This window comes from Salmo salar, chromosome ssa20 (assembly GCF_905237065.1).
Source record: "Salmo salar chromosome ssa20, Ssal_v3.1, whole genome shotgun sequence".
In the NCBI taxonomy this organism is placed as follows: Eukaryota; Metazoa; Chordata; class Actinopteri; order Salmoniformes; family Salmonidae; genus Salmo; species Salmo salar.
Window position 1 is genome coordinate 88,433,133 of NC_059461.1, and position 19,504 is coordinate 88,452,636.

At 43.3% G+C, this 19,504-nt stretch overlaps 1 protein-coding gene across 6 annotated transcripts in view; it reads left to right on the forward strand.

Moving 5' to 3' along the window:
• The window catches only part of LOC106581515 (protein CASP), a 178,348-nt gene that overhangs the window by 38,845 nt on the left and 119,999 nt on the right, over window positions 1-19,504 (forward strand). For all 6 annotated transcript variants that reach the window (XM_045704075.1, XM_045704070.1, XM_045704072.1 and 3 more), the window contains exon 2: window positions 5,588-5,698. In XM_045704075.1, coding sequence (XP_045560031.1) covers window positions 5,588-5,698 — 111 coding nt within the window. The remainder of the gene's footprint in view (window positions 1-5,587; window positions 5,699-19,504) is intronic.

The window sequence follows — 19,504 nt, forward strand, 5'->3', positions numbered from 1 at the left end:
CCCGACAGTCCGAACACTCCTTGGAGACAACACCAGGCTCCAGAGCATGGACTGGCTTTACACCCACTGGGATCTGTCTGGCTTTACACCCACTGGGATCTGTCTGGCTTTACACCCACTGGGATCTGTCTGGCTTTACACCCACTGGGATCTGTCTGGCTTTACACCCACTGGGATCTGTCTGGCTTTACACCCACTGGGATCTGTCTGGCTTTACACCCACTGGGATCTGTCTGGCTTTACACCCACTGGGATCTGTCTGGCTTTACACCCACTGGGATCTGTCTGGCTTTTCACCCACTGGGATCTGTCTGGCTTTACACCCACTGGGATCTGTCTGGCTTTACACCCACTGGGATCTGTCTGGCTTTACACCCACTGGGATCTGTCTGGCTTTTCACCCACTGGGATAGAATAGGATGGATGGGTGGTTGGGATTAGTCGTTTAGCTTGATGAAAAATCTATGCTGGTATTCCCATTGCAGGAGTTTAGACTGAAATTTGGTGTGTGGGTTTTTGAGTGTCTAGAGATGCTGTAGATTGGCCTCTATGGGCCCCTATGGTAATATGTCTAGAAGAAATCACTTAATATTTAAGTCATTAGTTGTGTGTTTAGTTAGCATAATGACTAGCAGCATAATCACTCTCCTGGGTGAGGAGGAGAGGGGGCAGGAGAAGAAGAAGATGGTGAAGGGGAGGAGAAAATACTACAGATCTGTCTTTATGTGTGTGCATTTGTCCCACAGTTGGAATTGTAGCCTAGTGCTCAGTAGCTCGGTTTTCCATCAAAATTACCTATGAAGAAACTATGAGCATTTTCCCAGTAGTGGTGTTTCCACCAGACTGACTTGTTGTGGATTCAAATCAGTGGTGATGTAGTGCTCACTATGTTCTTTTTCCACCTCGGTTTTCATCTACTGAATAGTCTAGTGGCCAGCTATCTGAACTTGTAGGGAGGAGAGGGCTGTTCTCAAGACCGCGGGGGGAGAGAGGGCTGTTCACAAGACCACTGGGGGAGAGAGGGCTGTTCACAAGACCACTGGGGGAGAGAGGGCTGTTCACAAGACCACTGGGGGAGAGAGGGCTGTTCACAAGACCACTAGGGGGGAGAGGGCTGTTCACAAGACCACTGGGGGAGAGAGGGCTGTTCACAAGACCACTGGGGGAGAGAGGGCTGTTCACAAGACCACTGGGGGAGAGAGGGCTGTTCACAAGACCACTAGGGGGGGAGAGGGCTGTTCACAAGACCACTGGGGGAGAGAGGGCTGTTCACAAGACCACTGGGGGAGAGAGGGCTGTTCACAAGACCACTGGGGGAGAGAGGGCTGTTCACAAGACCGCTAGGGGGGGAGAGGGCTGTTCACAAGACCGCTAGGGGGGGAGAGGGCTGTTCACAAGACCACTGGGGGAGAGAGGGCTGTTCACAAGACCACTGGGGAGAGAGGGCTGTTCACAAGACCACTGGGGGGGAGAGGGCTGTTCACAAGACCACTGGGGGAGAGAGGGCTGTTCACAAGACCGCTAGGGGGGGAGAGGGCTGTTCACAAGACCGCTAGGGGGGGAGAGGGCTGTTCACAAGACCGCTAGGGGGGAGAGGGCTGTTCACAAGACCGCTAGGGGGGGAGAGGGCTGTTCACAAGACCGCTAGGGGGGGAGAGGGCTGTTCACAAGACCACTGGGGGAGAGAGGGCTGTTCACAAGACCGCTGGGGGGAGAGAAGGGTGTGAGGTCTGGAAAAGGCTGCTCTAACATTAAGGCATAGACTAGCAGTGGCATTGAATGTCATAACGTTGTGTTCCCATGCCAATGATGCTGTGCCAGCAGAGTTCAGCCGAGGGGATGGGTGGTCTGCTCTTCAGCCAGGGGGATGGGTGGTCTGCTCTTCAGCCAGGGGGGATGGGTGGTCTGCTCTTCAGCCGAGGAGATGGGTGGTCTGCTCTTCAGCCGAGGGGATGGGTGGTCTGCTCTTCAGCCGAGGGGATGGGTGGTCTGCTCTTCAGCCGAGGGGATGGGTGGTCTGCTCTTCAGCCGAGGGGATGGGTGGTCTGCTCTTCAGCTGAGGGGATGGGTGGTCTGCTCTTCAGCTGAGGGGATGGGTGGTCTGCTCTTCAGCTGAGGGGATGGGTGGTCTGCTCTTCAGCCAGGGGATGGGTGGTCTGCTCTTCAGCCCAGGGGGGATGGGTGGTCTGCTCTTCAGCCCAGGGGGATGGGTGGTCTGCTCTTCAGCCAGGGGGGATGGGTGGTCTGCTCTTCAGTTGAGGGGATGGGTGGTCTGGTCTTCAGCTGAGGGGATGGGTGGTCTGGTCTTCAGCTGAGGAGATGGGTGGTCTGCTCTTCAGTTGAGGGGATGGGTGGTCTGCTCTTCAGCCCAGGGATGATGGGTGGTCTGCTCTTCAGCCCAGGGGGGATGGGTGGTCTGCTCTTCAGCCCAGGGGGGATGGGTGGTCTGCTCTTCAGCCCAGGGGGGGATGGATGGTCTGCTCTTCAGCCCAGGGGGGATGGATGGTCTGCTCTTCAGCCAGGGGGGGGATGGGTGGTCTGCTCTTCAGCCAGGGGGGATGGGTGGTCTGCTCTTCAGCCAGGGGGGAATGGGTGGTCTGCTCTTCAGCTAGGGGATGGGTGGTCTGCTCTTCAGTTGAGGGGATGGGTGGTCTGCTCTTCAGCCCAGGGGGGGATGGATGGTCTGCTCTTCAGCCAGGGGGGGATGGGTGGTCTGCTCTTCAGCTAGGGGATGGGTGGTCTGCTCTTCAGTTGAGGGCAGGGGCGAAAATCTGATATCAACTTTGGAGGGGACAATTACATGAAATTTTCTCAAGAGCAATTCCTGAGGGGGACACCAAAAGTAATGCTGTAACACATAGCCTACGTTGTAATATGGTAAATGTATATTGAGGAACCAAAGAAATAAGGTGTTTGCCGTACTCCTAACTACCGGTACCCAAACTACACAACTAATCACAACAGCAATACCATTGCCTTTAACAAATCTTAGTTCAGTCACCAGTTTAAGTTGAGAGTGGGGGTATCCATGGCATTTTCCAATTATGTTCCTATTTCACAAGTCAAAAAAATTGAGAACCTTTCATAATGTTGCCAAACAAAGACTCAACAAACTTACCTGAGACTCCCTGTCTCTGCCAGTCTGTCCCTGCATATCTGTCCCCAACTCTACTGTCTGTGTGCCATCTGTTGCCTGCTCTGCCTAAAGACATCATTGTGAAACATTTCCATTAGAATTTCATTTCTTTCTTATGAACATTTTATCAACTAGTCTTTGAGATATTAGGCTACTAGGGTTCTTACTATGCGTTTTGGTGTATTGAAAAATACTCTGATGTCCGTCTTTTATTTTTCTGCCATTTTTCTACCTGGCTGGCTGGCTGGCTACACACACAGTGTGTAGGTTATTTACAGTAGGAGATGGGCTTCTATCATCTTCAATCATTCTATTTGGGCTTCGATCTAAAAGGTAGCTAGCAAATGTGAAACGGATTAAAATGACAAGAGTTGACAGCTGTATGAGTTCACCATTTACACAACATACGACGCCACATAAATGGAATAGGTACTAGCTAGCTTAATAGTTAATATTTGCCCGCTAGCTCTGCATATTCAGCTAGTGTGTGTGCGCGATTGACTGGATTAACCTCACGTCAGTTACGTGCATTGAGTGCCTTTCAGACAGTGGATACGACCTCTCTGTTACCTAGCAAGCTAAGGAACTGGCAGTGGATCAAACCATTGTGAGGCAAAGGGTGGGGCGGGGGTCGCAATCTTTTGAAACTTAAAAACGCGCTATTAACCTCTATGGGCTACCTACTCAACAGCCAGTTGAATCCTGTGGCGCGTTATTCAAATCCTTAGATATGCTATTACTTCAATTTTTCAAAAATATGACTATTTTACACCATTTTAAAGATAAGACTCTCGTTAATCTAACCACACTGTCCGATTTCAAAAAGGCTTTACAACGAAAGCAAAACATTAGATTATGTCAGCAGAGTACCGAGCCAGAAATAATCAGACACCCATTTTTCAAGCTAGCATATAATGTCACATAAACCCAAACCACAGCTAAATGTAGCACTAACCTTTGATGATCTTCATCAGATGACAACCCTAGGACATTATGTTATACAATACATGCATGTTTTGTTCAATCAAGTTCATATTTATATCAAAAACCAGCTTTTTACATTAGCATGTGACTAGCATGTGACTAGCATTCCCACCGAACACTGCCAGTGAATTTACTAAATTACTCACAATAAACGTTCACAAAAAGCATAACAATTATTTTAAGAATTATAGATACAGAACTCCTCTATGCACTCGATATGTCCGATTTTAAAATAGCTTTTCGGTGAAAGCACATTTTGCAATATTCTCAGTAGATAGCCCGGCATCACAGGGCTAGCTATTTAGACACCCAGCAGGTTTAGCACTCATCAAAGTCAGATTTACTATAAGAAAAATGTTCTTACCTTTGTTGTCTTCGTCAGAATGCACTCCCAGGACTTCTACTTCAATAACAAATGTTGGTTTGGTCCAAAATAATCCATTGTTATGTCCAAACAGCGGCGTTTTGTTCGTGCGTTCTAGACACTATCCTAAAGGCTAAATAAGGGTGACGAGCATGGCGCAATTCGTGACAAAAGAATTCTAAATATTCCATTACCGTACTTCGAAGCATGTCAACCGCTGTTTAAAATCCATTTTTATGCCATTTTTCTCATAAAAAAGCGATAATATTCCGACCGGGAATCTGCGTTTAGATAAACAGACAAAGGAAAATAAACCATTCGGTCGAAGCGGGCACGCGCCTAAGCCCATAGTACTCTGAGTGGCCACTTGCCAAAAGCGATAAAGTGTTTCAGCCAGAGCCTGCCTCGATATCGTTCAACGTTTTCCCGGGCTCTGAGACCCTATGGAAGACGTAGGAAGTGTCACGTTATTGCACAGATCCTGAGTCTTCAATAAAAAGAGCCAAGATGAAACACTACTTCTCAGACAGGCCACTTCCTGCTTGAAATCTTCTCAGGTTTTGGCCTGCCATAGGAGTTCTGTTATACTCACAGACACCATTCAAACAGTTTTAGAAACTTTAGGGTGTTTTCTATCCAAAGCCAATAATTATATGCATATTCTAGTTACTAGGCAGGAGTAGTTTTTTATCCAGCCGTGCAAATACTGCCCCCTATCCCCAACAGGTTAAGTGTCTATAATAAGCACAATTGCTTTCATTGCGTTTTATTAATATTATTTAAATTACATAGTTATGTTTCAGTGATATATTGGGGGGGGACAAATCATATTTTTCCCAGGATGGGGGGGTCGTGTCCCCCCCCGTCCCCCCCGGGATTTCCGCCCCTGGTTGAGGGGATGGGTGGTCTGCTCTTCAGTTGAGGGGATGGGTGGTCTGATCTTCAGCCAGGGGATGGGTGGTCTGCTCTTCAGTTGAGGGGGATGGGTTGTCTGCTCTTCAGCCAGGGGGATGGGTGGTCTGCTCTTCAGTATTATTCTACTGCCCAATCTTAAATCAAGCCCTTATCCTATGTCTCTAACAAAATGTGCGTGTGTGTTTCAGAGAGAACTTGACGCCACCGCCACACAGCTAGCCAACAGACAGGATGAGAGCGAACAGTCCAGGAAGAAACTCGTCGACCAGAGTCGCGACTTCAAGAAGAACACGCCAGAGGTGACACACATTTTAAATACTTTATTTGAATCCACAAATCACATTACAGTTTAGAAGGATTCAACCATTTGAAAGGTCACCGTGAATACAGAAAGCAGCATGTTCTCCAAACAGCTAGGCTGATCACTGACACAGAGCCGCATGTTCTCATACAGCTAGGCTGATCACTGACACAGAGCACCATGTTCTCATACAGCTAGGCTGATCACTGACACAGAGCAGCATGTTCTCATACAGCTAGGCTGATCACTGACACAGAGCACCATGTTGAATACAGCTAGGCTGATCACTGACACAGAGCACTATGTTCTCATACAGCTAGGCTGATCACTGACACAGAGCAGCATGTTCTCATACAGCTAGGCTCATCACTGACACAGAGCAGCATGTTCTCATACAGCTAGGCTGATCACTGACACAGAGCACCATGTTCTCATACAGCTAGGCTGATCACTGACACAGAGCACCATGTTCTCATACAGCTAGGCTGATCACTGACACAGAGCAGCATGTTCTCATACAGCTAGGCTGATCACTGACACAGAGCAGCATGTTCTCATACAGCTAGGCTGATCACTGACACAGAGCAGCATGTTTTCATACAGCTAGGCTGATCACTGACACAGAGCAGCATGTTTTCATACAGCTAGGCTGATCACTATATATATCACAATATAACACTGAGGAACATTACCTTAGATAAAATATACATCTTCACAATATTTATAGCCAGTGTTCTTATCAGACCATTTCTTAACCTCATGTATTATAGCTTCTTTTTGAATCAAATTTGTCTTAGCACAATTCCTTCAACTTATGTACATGCAGAGTCATTTAATTTCTATACTTCTATATGGATGGAAGGTTTAGAATGCTCATCACCCATCCAAACTCCTTCTGTTCTGTTCTTTGTTTAACTTCACATTCAGACACTTTCTCATTAAAATCCAAAATGATCATTTACAAAAGGTAATTCTTCTTGAGAAATATATTTATATTTTAGATTCTTCTAAGTAGCCACCCTTTGCCTTGATGACAGCTTTGCACGCTCTTGGCATTCTCTCAACCAGCTTCATGAGGAATGCTTTTCCAACAGTCTTGAAGGATTTCCCACATATGCTGAGCACTTGTTGGCTGCTTTTCTTTCAATCTACAGTCCAACTTATCTGAAAAAATCTCAATTGGGTTGAGGTCGGGTGATTGTGGAGGCCAGTTCATCTGGTGCAGCACTCCATCACTCTCCTTCTTGGACAAATAGCCCTTACACAGCCTGGAGGTGTGTTTTGGGTCATTTTCCTGTTGAAAAACAAATGATAGTCCCACCAAGGCCAAACAGATGTGATGGCATATAGCTGCAGAATGGTGTGGTAGCCATGCTGGTTAAGTGTGCTTTGAATTCTAAATACATCACTGACAGTTGTCAATCAAATGTATTTGGGATCGATCAAATGTGCAGGGACGTGGTTTGGGACAAGCATGCTTTGGCAGGCAAGCTGCTGAAGGGTCATCCGGCTACTGTTCCCCACCGTTTCTCAGGGCAAATTTAACGGCCAACTACAAGCTTAAAAAGTTGTAGAGGATTTATCTGCTGTTCCCTCGTTAGATTTTAGCTAATTTCACTGGCTAACATTAGTTGTTGATCTTGTTGTTGATGTGCGTAGGCAACTGAGGGAGAGAGCCTACCTTTTTCATGTAAACACACAGTCCAGTTCATAGTGAATGATGACAGGTCCTACTGCCTGTAAACACACAGTCCAGTTCATAGTGAATGATGGGTGGCCCTACTGCCTGTAAACACAGTCCAGTTCATAGTGAATGATGACAGGTCCTACTGCCTGTAAACACACAGTCCAGTTCATAGTGAATGATGACAGGTCCTACTGTAAACACACAGTCCAGTTCATAGTGAATGATGACAGGTCCTACTGCCTGTAAACACACAGTCCAGTTCATAGTGAATGATGACAGGTCCTACTGTAAACACACAGTCCAGTTTATAGTGAATGATGACAGGCCCTACTGCCTGTAAACACACAGTCCAGTTCATAGTGAATGATGACAGGTCCTACTGCCTGTAAACACACAGTCCAGTTCATAGTGAATGATGACAGGCCCTACTGCCTGTAAACACACAGTCCAGTTCATAGTGAATGATGGCAGTAAAGCAGGACCTACTGCTGTAAACACACAGTCCAGTTCATAGTGAATGATGGGTGGCCCTACTGCCTGTAAACACACAGTCCAGTTCATTGTGAATGATGGCAGGTCCTACTGCCTGTAAACACACAGTCCAGTTTATAGTGAATGATGGCAGGTCCTACTGCCTGTAAACCCACAGTCCAGTTTATAGTGAATGATGACAGGTCCTACTGTAAACACACAGTCCAGTTCATAGTGAATGATGACAGGCCCTACTGCCTGTAAACACACAGTCCAGTTCATAGTGAATGATGACAGGTCCTACTGCCTGTAAACACACAGTCCAGTTCATAGTGAATGATGTCAGGGCCTACTGCCTGTAAACACACAGTCCAGTTCATAGTGAATGATGACAGGTCCTACTGCCTGTAAACACACAGTCCAGTTCATAGTGAATGATGACAGGCCCTACTGCCTGTAAACACACAGTCCAGTTCATAGTGAATGATGTCAGGGCCTACTGCCTGTAAACACACAGTCCAGTTCATAGTGAATGATGACAGGTCCTACTGCCTGTAAACACACAGTCCAGTTCATAGTGAATGATGGGCGGCCCGTGTGATGACAAATGGCTTATTTGCATATAGGCCCCCTGTAGCTCTGATTGACTCTGACACACCATTCCTGGAGTACACAGATGTTTTATTTACTGCAGTGGCTATTAATTGTCCAAACGTACAGCTGCTTGCCCATTCTATATTGCTATAACATTTTGCCTTAATCTACGTTATTCCCAAACAATCTATGAAAGTATAAAAAATGTGAAAATGATCAAGTGGGGGGGTGTATTTAAACAGATTTAAATAAGGTTTAATGTTGCTTTAACGATACTCATCAGTTGCTTCTCGACAGACCCGTTGGACATGCTTTTTAATATGAGTATCGACAGGGAGGACGGGAAAATATAGACATGCAAAGTTCCCAAAATAGTGCTTCCTTTTTCCAAATCCGGGAAGAGCCGAACAGAAATGTCCCCCAGTCGTCTGGATTGTATGACCTATTTGTTTCTGTGTTGAATGTGTTATGTGACATTCCTGCTGTGTGGAATCATGAGGGAATTATGTTAGTCTCGTTTCTATCGGCGACGCCCCTGGGAATTGTCTGTGTGTTTCCAAGGCAACTTAACTGATCAAACACAGACTGGAAACAAAGGATGGTTGTTGTTATCGGGAGTGTCACCCTAATGAAGAATTTATAATGACGTGAATGATGTAGGATTATATATTTCCATAGGATAGGATAGGATAGGCCGTGTCTGTGAGGACTGGAGAGACAGGTGTGTGACTGTCCTCTTTTACCCCCCCCCCCCACCTCATGTCCCTTCCTCTCTATTAACTTATGTTACACACAAAGCAACACACACACACACAACTTTTATTTCATTTTTTTATTTCATTTAACTTGCCTTTTATTTAACCAGGTAGGCAAGTTGAGAACAAGTTCTCATTTACAATCGCGACCTGGCCAAGATAAAGCAAAGCAGTTCGACACAAATAACAACACAGAGTTACACTTGGAGTAAAACAAACATACAGTCAATAATATAGTAGACAAATAAGTCTATATACAATGTGAGCAAATGTGGTGAGATAAGGGAGGTAAAGGCAAAAAAGGCCATGGTGGCAAAGTAAATACAATATAGCAAGTAAAACACTGGAATGGTAGATTTGTAGTGGAAGAAAGTGCAAAGTAGAAATAGAAATAATGGTGCAAAGGAGCTAAATAAATAAATAAATACAGTAGGGGAAGAGGTAGTTGTTTGGGCTAAATTATAGATGGGCTATGTACAGGTGCAGTAATCTGTGAGCTGCTCTGACAGCTGGTGCTTAAAGCTAGTGAGGGAGATGTGTTTCCAGTTTCAGAGATTTTTGTAGTTCGTTCCAGTCATTGGCAGCAGAGAACTGGAAGGAGAGACGGCCAAAGGAGGTATTGGCTTTGTGGGTGACTAGAGAGATATACCTGCTGGAGCGCGTGCTACAGGTGGGTGCTGCTATGGTAACCAGTGAGTGGAGATAAGGGGGGACTTTACCTAGCAGAGACTTGTAGATGACCTGGAGCCAGTGGGTTTGGCGACGAGTATGAAGCGAGGGCCAGCCAATGAGAGTGTACAGGTCTCAGTGGTGGGTAGTATATGGGGCTTTGGTGACAAAACGGATGGCACTGTGATAGACTGCATCCAATTTATTGAGTAGGGTATTGGAGGCTATTTTGTAAATGACATCGCCGAAGTCGAGGATCGGTAGTATGGTCAGTTTTACGAGGGTAAGTTTGGCAGCATGAGTGAAGGATGCTTTGATGCGAAATAGGAAGCCAATTCTAGATTTAACTTTGGATTGGAGATGCTTGATGCGAGTCTGGAAGGAGAGTTTACAGTCTAACCAGACACCCAGGTATTTGTAGTTGTCCACATTTTCTAAGTCAGAACCGTCCAGAGTGGTGTATACAGAGAAAAGAGTCGGGCCAAGAATTGAACTCTGTGACACCCCCATAGAGGCCCGGACAACAGGCCATCTGATTTGACACATTGAACTCTATCAGAGAAGTAGTTAGTGAACCAGGCGAGGCAATCATTTGAGAAACCAAGGCTATTGAGTCTGCCGATGAGGATGTGGGGATTGACAGAGTCGAAAGCCTTGGCCAGGTCAATGAATACGGCAGCACAGTACTGTTTCTTATTAATGGCGGTTACGATATCGTTTAGGACCTTGAGCGTGGCTGAGGTGCTCCCATGACCAGCTCTGAAACCAAATTGCATAGCGGAGAAGGTGCGGTGGGATTCTAAATGGTCGGTAATCTGTTTGTTGACTTGGCTTTCGAAGATCTTAGAAAGGCAGGGTAGGATAGATATAGGTCTGTAGCAGTTTGGGTCAAGAGTGTCCCCTCCTTTGAAGAGGGGGAAGATAGCAGCTGCTTTCCAATCTTTTGGGATCTCAGACGACACGAAAGAGAGGTTGAACAGGCTAGTAATAGGGGTTGCAACAATTTCGGCAGATAATTTTAGAAAGAAACGGTCCAGATTGTCTAGCCCGGCTGATTTGTAGGGATCCAGATTTTGCAGCTCTTTCAGAACATCAGCTGACTGGATTTGGGAGAAGGAGAAATGGGGAAGGCTTGGGCGAGTAGCTGTGGGGGGTGCAGTGCTGTTGACCGGGGTAGGGGTAGCCAGGTGGAAAGCATGGCCAGCCGTAGAAAAATGCTTATTGAAATTCTCAATTATAGTGGATTTATCGGTGTTGACAGTTTCCTATCCTCAGTGCAGTGGGCAGCTGGGAGGAGGTGTTCTTATTCTCCATGGACTTTACAGTGTCCCAGAACTTTTTTGAGTTTGTGTTGCAGGACACACCGAACGAAGGAGCACAGGAACACCCAGGACACACTGATTCAGGTCTGAAATAGACAGGGGGCCACACAATAGCTGCAAGCATAAAATTGCAGGAAGACAGTCACACTCGCACGCATGCATGTATTCATCACAGTAACAAGCCCTTTATTTAGGTGTTCTTTGGGCATCTGTGTAGGAGGTGGGGCGGAGGAGGAGGAATCTGACCCTGGTAGGAGAGTGACACGGTCCTCTCAGAGAGCAGATGAGGGGGCTCTGAAGTCCTCTCAAATCACAAGGGCTGGGTAATATGGCCATAATATAGTATCAAGGTATTTTCCAAAATATGTTTTTTTTTATGTATTTTTTTATAATACATGTTCTAAATGAGCTTTATGAGCAGTACGTGACCCTGGGGTGGCAACACATACATTCTAAGTGATTTCAGTGGGTCTTTCTTCATTCTTATTTGTTTTATATTCTTCAATTCAACTTCAACCAAAAAATAATCTCCTGCAATTTCTTGCACTCATTTGAGATCATTTCCCCACTGCCACGTAGGGATGCACAATATGGGCAAACAATCTAGGCCTTATTTTTAACAAGATGTTGTAATAGCAATTTGACTTGTGATTTAGAGCAAAACACTTGGGGTGAACTGTTGGAATCATGGAAATAGAAGGATTATTCTAATTGTATAGTTAGAGTATAATAACGGGCACTTTGAATACAGTGTTTGACATGACAACAAATTAAATTGCCAGGGAGGAGTTATTTGGGCAGGGTAGGAACCAAAGTGTTGGTCAGTGTTTCCTAGGGGAGCCTATAATCTTTGGCTACATTAAATGTTTCAACATGTAGCCAACAAATACGTTGCACAAACAACCTGCTGATTTAGACCTACACCATAACTGGTATCAGGCTGTATAGCTAGCTACGCTTGCTCTGACAAGGTACATTTTTTGCTATCTAGACAGCTAACTTAGCAATTAGCATTAGTGGCTAACAGGATTTAGCAAAGTATTTGTTTGCAGATTTAAGAAACAAACTAATTGTGTAATTGTAGAACACTTGTGGATTTATCTTAACTTCTATGGGCTACGTGGGACTGCCAGTGAAATATCAGGGCGGCAAATTCAAAAACAACAAAATGTCATAATTCAACTTTCTCAAACATACAACTATTTTACACCATTTTAAAGATACACTTCTCCTTGATGTAACCACATTGTCCGATTTCAAAAAGGCTTTACAGCGAAAGCAAAACATTAGATTATGTTTGGAGAGTACATAGACAAAAATAATCACTCAGCCATTTTCCAAGCAAGGACATGTGTCAATAAAACCCGAAACACAGCTAAATGAAGCACTAACCTTTGACGATCTTCATCAGATGACACTCCTAGGACATTATGTTACACAATACATGCATGTTTTGTTCGATAAAGTTCATATTTATATCCAAAAACAGCATTTTACATTGGCGCGTGATGTTCAGAAAATGTATTCCCACCAAAACTGCCGGTGAATGTGCACATCAATTTACAAAAATACTCATCATAAACGTTGACAAAATATATAACAATTATTTAAAGAATTATAGATAGACTACCCCTGGATGCAACCGCTTTGTCAGATTTTAAAATAGCTTTACGGAGAAAGCACATTGTTCAAAATTCTGAGTACATAGCTCAGCCATCACAGAGAGCTATACAGACACCCGCCAAGTTCGGGGCAACCTAAACTCAGAATTAGTATTCGAAATATTCTCTTACCTTTGCTGATCTTCGTCAGAATGCACTCCCAGGACTGCTACTTCCACAAATTTTGTTTTTGTTCGAAATTATCCATATTTATGTACAAATACCTCCGTTTTGTTCGTGTGTACAGATCACTTATCCAAAAGCATAACGCGCGAGCGGGAACCAGAGACGAAAAGTCAAAATGTTCCATTACTGTACTTAGAAGCATGTCAAACGCTGTTTAAAATCAATCTTTATGGTATTTTTAACGTAAAATTGCAATAATATTCCAACCGGACAATAGCGTATTCATTCAAGAAGGAACGGCGTGCTCGCGTGACCAATCCCTTTGTTGCCAGGCAGACCACTCAGTAACTGAGCTCCAATACTCTGCCCAGTGACAGGAGAATGCTCAAACCACTTTCTGAAGGCTGTTGCCAGCCAATGGAAGCCTTAGAAAGTGCAACGTCACCCCACAGACACTGTAATTTCGATAAAGAATCAAAAGACGAACAACAATTCTCAGACTTTCCACTTCCTACTTTGATTTTTCTCAGGTTTTTGCCTGCCATATGAGTTCTGTTATACTCACAGACACCATTCAAACAGTTTTAGAAACTTTGGAGTGTTTTCTATCCAAATCTACTAATAATATGCATATTCTAGTTTCTGGGCCAGAGTAATAACCTGTTTAAATTGGGTACGTTTTACATCCGGCTGTGAAAATACTGCCCCCTAGCCCAGACAGGTTAAGAAGCAAAGTGAAAACAACATTGTTTAATGTGCTGACCATGCAGACTGAAGGCAAGCATCTCCTGGTGGAGCAACGACAAATGTGCTCCTTAAGTGATGGGGGGCGGTGCTAGGTCTGTGTGGAAAGCGGCGTGGGGAGAGCGAGATGGATGACTCAAGTGGGGATGTGAACTATAAAAATGGATGTTATACGAAGCGTATCACATTTTAACAAACCAAACATTCAAATACCGTTATAGAAGGTAAAGTAAAAACCTAAACCGGTCCTTGTATCAATACTGGTATATAGCTGCCCAGCCCTACAAATATCCCAGTGATACAAAACATTAGAAACACCTGCTCTTTCATGACATCGACTCACCTGGATTCACCTGGTCAGATCTAGGATCCCTTATTAATGTCACTTGTTAAATCCACGTTCAATTAGTATAGATGAAGGGGAGGAGATGGGTTAAAAAATTATTTGTAAGCCTTGACGCAATTAGACATGGCTTGTGTATGTGTGCTATTCAGAGGGTGAACGGGCAAGACAAAATATTGAAGTGCCTTTCAACGGGGTAGGATAATAGCTGCCAGGCACACCGGTTTGGGTGTCAAGAACTGCAATGCTGCTGGGTGTTTCACGCGCAACAGTTTCCTGTGTGTATCAAGCAGTGGTGGCTCCTCAGAGGTGGAAGGGGAGGACCATCCTCAGTGAATTTCATAAAAATTGTGAAACATTAAAGTTATCCTTTTTAGATAAAACTGCTAAATATATTCACATGTCACGAAATAATTGATTAAAACACACTGTTTTGTAATGAAGGTCTATAGTAGTCTCAGCAGCACTCTGTAGGGTAGCACCATGGTGTAGCCGGAGGACAGCTAGCTTCTGTCCTCCTCTACGTACATTGACATCAATACAAAACCTAGTAGGCTCATGGTCCTCACCCTCTTCCATAGACCTATACAGTAAATATGACAGGTTGGAGGACGTCCTCCAGAAGTTATCAGAGCTCTTGCAGCATGAACTGACATGTTGTCCACCCAACCAAACGATCAGAGAATGAATCTAGTACTGAAAGCATAAGCTACAGTTAGCTAGCACGGCAGTGCATCAAATGTAGTGAGTAGTTGACTCAGAGAAAGACAATAGTTGAACAGTTTTGAACAAATTTAATTTCTTCCAACATGAAGGAGGAGAGAGAGAGAGAGAGAGAGAGAGCGAGCTCTATGTAGTTGTTTTTTGAACGTTCATATTCACTTAGCTAGCGAATGCAGCTAACTAGTTTATCCTACTCAAACACCCGGCTCAAACAGAGAGGGATGTTATATTAGCTAGCTGGCTAAGGCTACCCAACACTGGAACTCTTCCAAGTCAAGATAAGCTTTTGGTTTTATTAATTTATTGCCATGGGGCCGGCCAGTTTAACTGCTATACTGCTTTCTGACTGTACACTGGACTGTGTGATTCTCTCGACCTGTGCACCTACGTTGCAAACTTTAATTCATAGGCCACTGTAGGTTGTAGCAACCTCATGATGGGTTCAAGAAAAGTTCTAGTATCATGTAGTAGCCTAAACCTATCAATGTTACATTGAACTGGGTGAATGGAATATGAATGAAATATATATATATATATATATATATATATATATATATATATATATATATATATATATATTATGAGCATGGCCTATATTACAGAATATTGGATGACTGTCATTCATATTCCATTCACCCAGTTCAATGTAACATTGATAGGTTTAGGCTACTACATGATACTAGAACTTTATTTATATATATATTTATATATATATTTATATATATATATATATATATATTTATATATATATATATATATATATATATTTATATATATATATATATATATATATATATATATATATATATATATATTTATATATTTATATATTTATTTATATATTTATATATATATATATATATATATATATTTATATATATATATTTATATATATATATATATTTATATATATATATATATTTATATATATATATATATATTTATATATATATATATTTATATATATATATATTTATATATATATATATATTTATATATATATATATATTTATATATATATATATTTATATATATATATATATTTATATATATATATATTTATATATATATATATATTTATATATATATATATATTTATATATATATATATATTTATATATATATATAAATATATATATATTTATATATATATATAAATATATATATTTATAAATATATATATTTATATATATATTTATAAATATATATATTTATATATATATATATTTATTTATATATATATATATATTTATTTATTTATATTTATATATTTATATATATATATATTTATTTATATATATATATATATATATTTGTTTGTTTTGAAATCATCCTCATCTTAAATGGCAACGGCCGCCACTGGTATCAAGAATGGTCCAAGGACATCCAGCCAACTTGAGCTACAAAAGATCCTATCATGGACCAGCTTTGAATAGCCAGCCTAGAGATCAGATGACTTCAGACTAAATTACACTCACCCATATCAGAACAAGTGACACACCCACATCAGACCATTTTAGACTCGTCCACATCAGACCAGGTTAGACTCGTCCACGTCAGACCAGGCTAGACTCGTCCACGTCAGACCAGGTTAGACTCGTCCACGTCAGACCAGGCTAGACTCGTCCACGTCAGACCAGGTTAGACTCGTCCACGTCAGACCAGGTTAGACTCGTCCAAGTCAGACCAGGCTAGACTCGTCCACGTCAGACCAGGCTAGACTCGTCCACGTCAGACCAGGCTAGACTCGTCCAGATGAGTCTGTCTGCTTCATTATTCAGCCAGCAGGAGACCACCTCAGTACTTAACTGAGCTGTACTGTTCATGTGCAGAGTGTTCCTGGTAATGTTGATTCAGGAAGACAGAATGTAGTGTGTTGTAATTCATCTAATGTGTGAATAATACATTCAAGTTTTAGTCTTCATCTTTACTGAGAGCCTGACACCATAATGCCACTGTGCAGTCGAGCAATGATGACATCGCAACAATGGCCCAATTGCAGTGTTCTGTGGCTGGTATTGAATATACATATTTTAAGGGAGTGAGCTGAGACGCTCCAGGAAGAACTTAACCCTCTCCAAATCCTAACCTTGACTACAGGGTGGAAAGACTAAAAACGGACCTTCGATGAGAGTCAGTAGGGACAACTTCATCCTCCTCCCAGCCAAATAGACAGACAGACAGACAGACAGACAGATAGCCAGACTGACAGGGAGGGGCAATACCAGATGGCTAGGGGAGGCAGGATGCACATCCCAGCCATCCATCTTACTGTGTCTACCCTATTGACTGAGGAGCTGTTAAACACGGATTCTCTGGCATACACACATGTGCATGATTAACAGCCAATAGTGATACACTACAGGTCTTTCCCAGGTGTAGACCTTCAGCATGCTTCCTGCTAGTTGTAAATAACTAATTAGTCTGTTCAGCCAAATTAGAAAAGGACTGATTTAGAAAAGAATGGGTTTAGTGGAAACTTAAGGCACTCAAGCTGCTCAGGGTCCTTCACAGAACTGGGGGTGGGACTGGGGGAAGCAGGACGGGGGTGACTGTCCAGGGCCCGTTACCCACAAAACATCTACCATTGCTGATCTAGAATCCGCTTTGACTTTTAGATCATAAATGAATAAGATTGTAGGTCCTGACCTAATCAAAGTGGATACAGGCCCTGACCTAATCAAAGTGGATACAGGCCCTGACCTAATCAAAGTGGTGGATACAGGCCCTGACCTAATCAAGCTTAGTGGATACAGGCCCTGACCTAATCAAAGTGGATACAGGTCCTGACCTAATCAAAGTGGTGGATACAGGTACTGACCTAATCAAAGTGGTGGATACAGGCCCTGACCTAATCAAAGTGGATACAGGTCCTGACCTAATCAAGCGTGTGGATACAGGCCCTGACCTAATCAAAGTGGATACAGGCCCTGACCTAATCAAGCGTGTGGATACAGGCCCTGACCTAATCAAAGTGGATACAGGCCCTGACCTAATCAAGCGTGTGGATACAGGCCCTGACCTAATCAAGCGTGTGGATACAGGTCCTGACCTAATCAAAGTGGATACAGGCCCTGACCTAATCAAAGTGGTGGATACAGGTCCTGACCTAATCAAGCTTGGTGGATACAGGTCCTGACCTAATCAAGCGTGTGGATACAGGCCCTGACCTAATCAAAGTGGTGGATACAGGTCCTGACCTAATCAAAGTGGATACAGGTCCTGACCTAATCAAAGTGGTGGATACAGGCCCTGACCTAATCAAAGTGGATACAGGCCCTGACCTAATCAAAGTGGATACAGGTCCTGACCTAATCAAAGTGGATACAGGCCCTGACCTAATCAAAGTGGATACAGGCCCTGACCTAATCAAAGTGGATACAGGTCCTGACCTAATCAAAGTGGATACAGGCCCTGACCTAATCAAAGTGGATACAGGCCCTGACCTAATCAGGGGCAGTCTAATAAGTGTACACACACACACACACACACACACACACACACACACACACACACACACACACACACACACACACACCACTGTGGTAGTTAGTATCATGTGTTCCTGGTCTAAAGTGTATCTATCTTTATCCAGGAGCCTTGCAGGTAGAACCATCTGTACAGGATGACCATTCTGTCCTACTGTAGTTTACTGTAGTGTGGTTTACTGTGGTGTAGTTTACTGTGGTGTGGTTTACTGTGGTGTAGTGTGGTTTACTGTGGTGTAGTTTACTGTGGTGTGGTTTACTGTGGTGTAGTGTGGTTTACTGTGGTGTAGTTTACTGTGGTGTAGTGTGGTTTACTGTAGTGTGGTTTACTGTGGTGTAGTGTGGTTTACTGTGGTGTAGTTTACTGTGGTGTGGTTTACTGTGGTGTAGTGTGGTTTACTGTGGTGTAGTTTACTGTGGTGTAGTGTGGTTTACTGTAGTGTGGTTTACTGTAGTGTGGTTTACTGTGGTGTGGTTTACTGTGGTGTAGTGTGGTTTACTGTAGTGTGGTTTACTGTGGTGTAGTTTACTGTGGTGTAGTGTGGTTTACTGTAGTGTGGTTTACTGTAGTGTGGTTTACTGTGGTGTGGTTTACTGTAGTGTGGTTTACTGTGGTGTAGTGTGGTTTACTGTAGTGTGGTTTACTGTAGTGTAGTTTACTGTAGTGTGGTTTACTGTGGTGTAGTGTGGTTTACTGTAGTGTGGTTTACTGTAGTGTGGTTTACTGTGGTGTGGTTTACTGTAGTGTGGTTTACTGTGGTGTAGTGTGGTTTACTGTAGTGTAGTTTACTGTAGTGTGGTTTACTGTGGTGTAGTGTGGTTTACTGTAGTGTGGTTTACTGTGGTGTAGTGTGGTTTACTGTAGTGTGGTTTACTGTAGTGTGGTTTACTGTGGTGTGGTTTACTGTGGTGTGGTTTACTGTGGTGTGGTTTACTGTGGTGTGGTTTACTGTGGTGTAGTGTGGTTTACTGTGGTGTAGTTTACTGTAGTGTGGTTTACTGTGGTGTAGTGTGGTTTACTGTAGTGTGGTTTACTGTAGTGTGGTTTACTGTAGTGTGGTTTACTGTGGTGTGGTTTACTGTGGTGTGGTTTACTGTGGTGTGGTTTACTGTGGTGTGGTTTACTGTGGTGTAGTGTGGTTTACTGTGGTGTGGTTTACTGTAGTGTGGTTTACTGTGGTGTAGTGTAATGTAATGTGCTGTAGTGTAATGTGCTGTGTA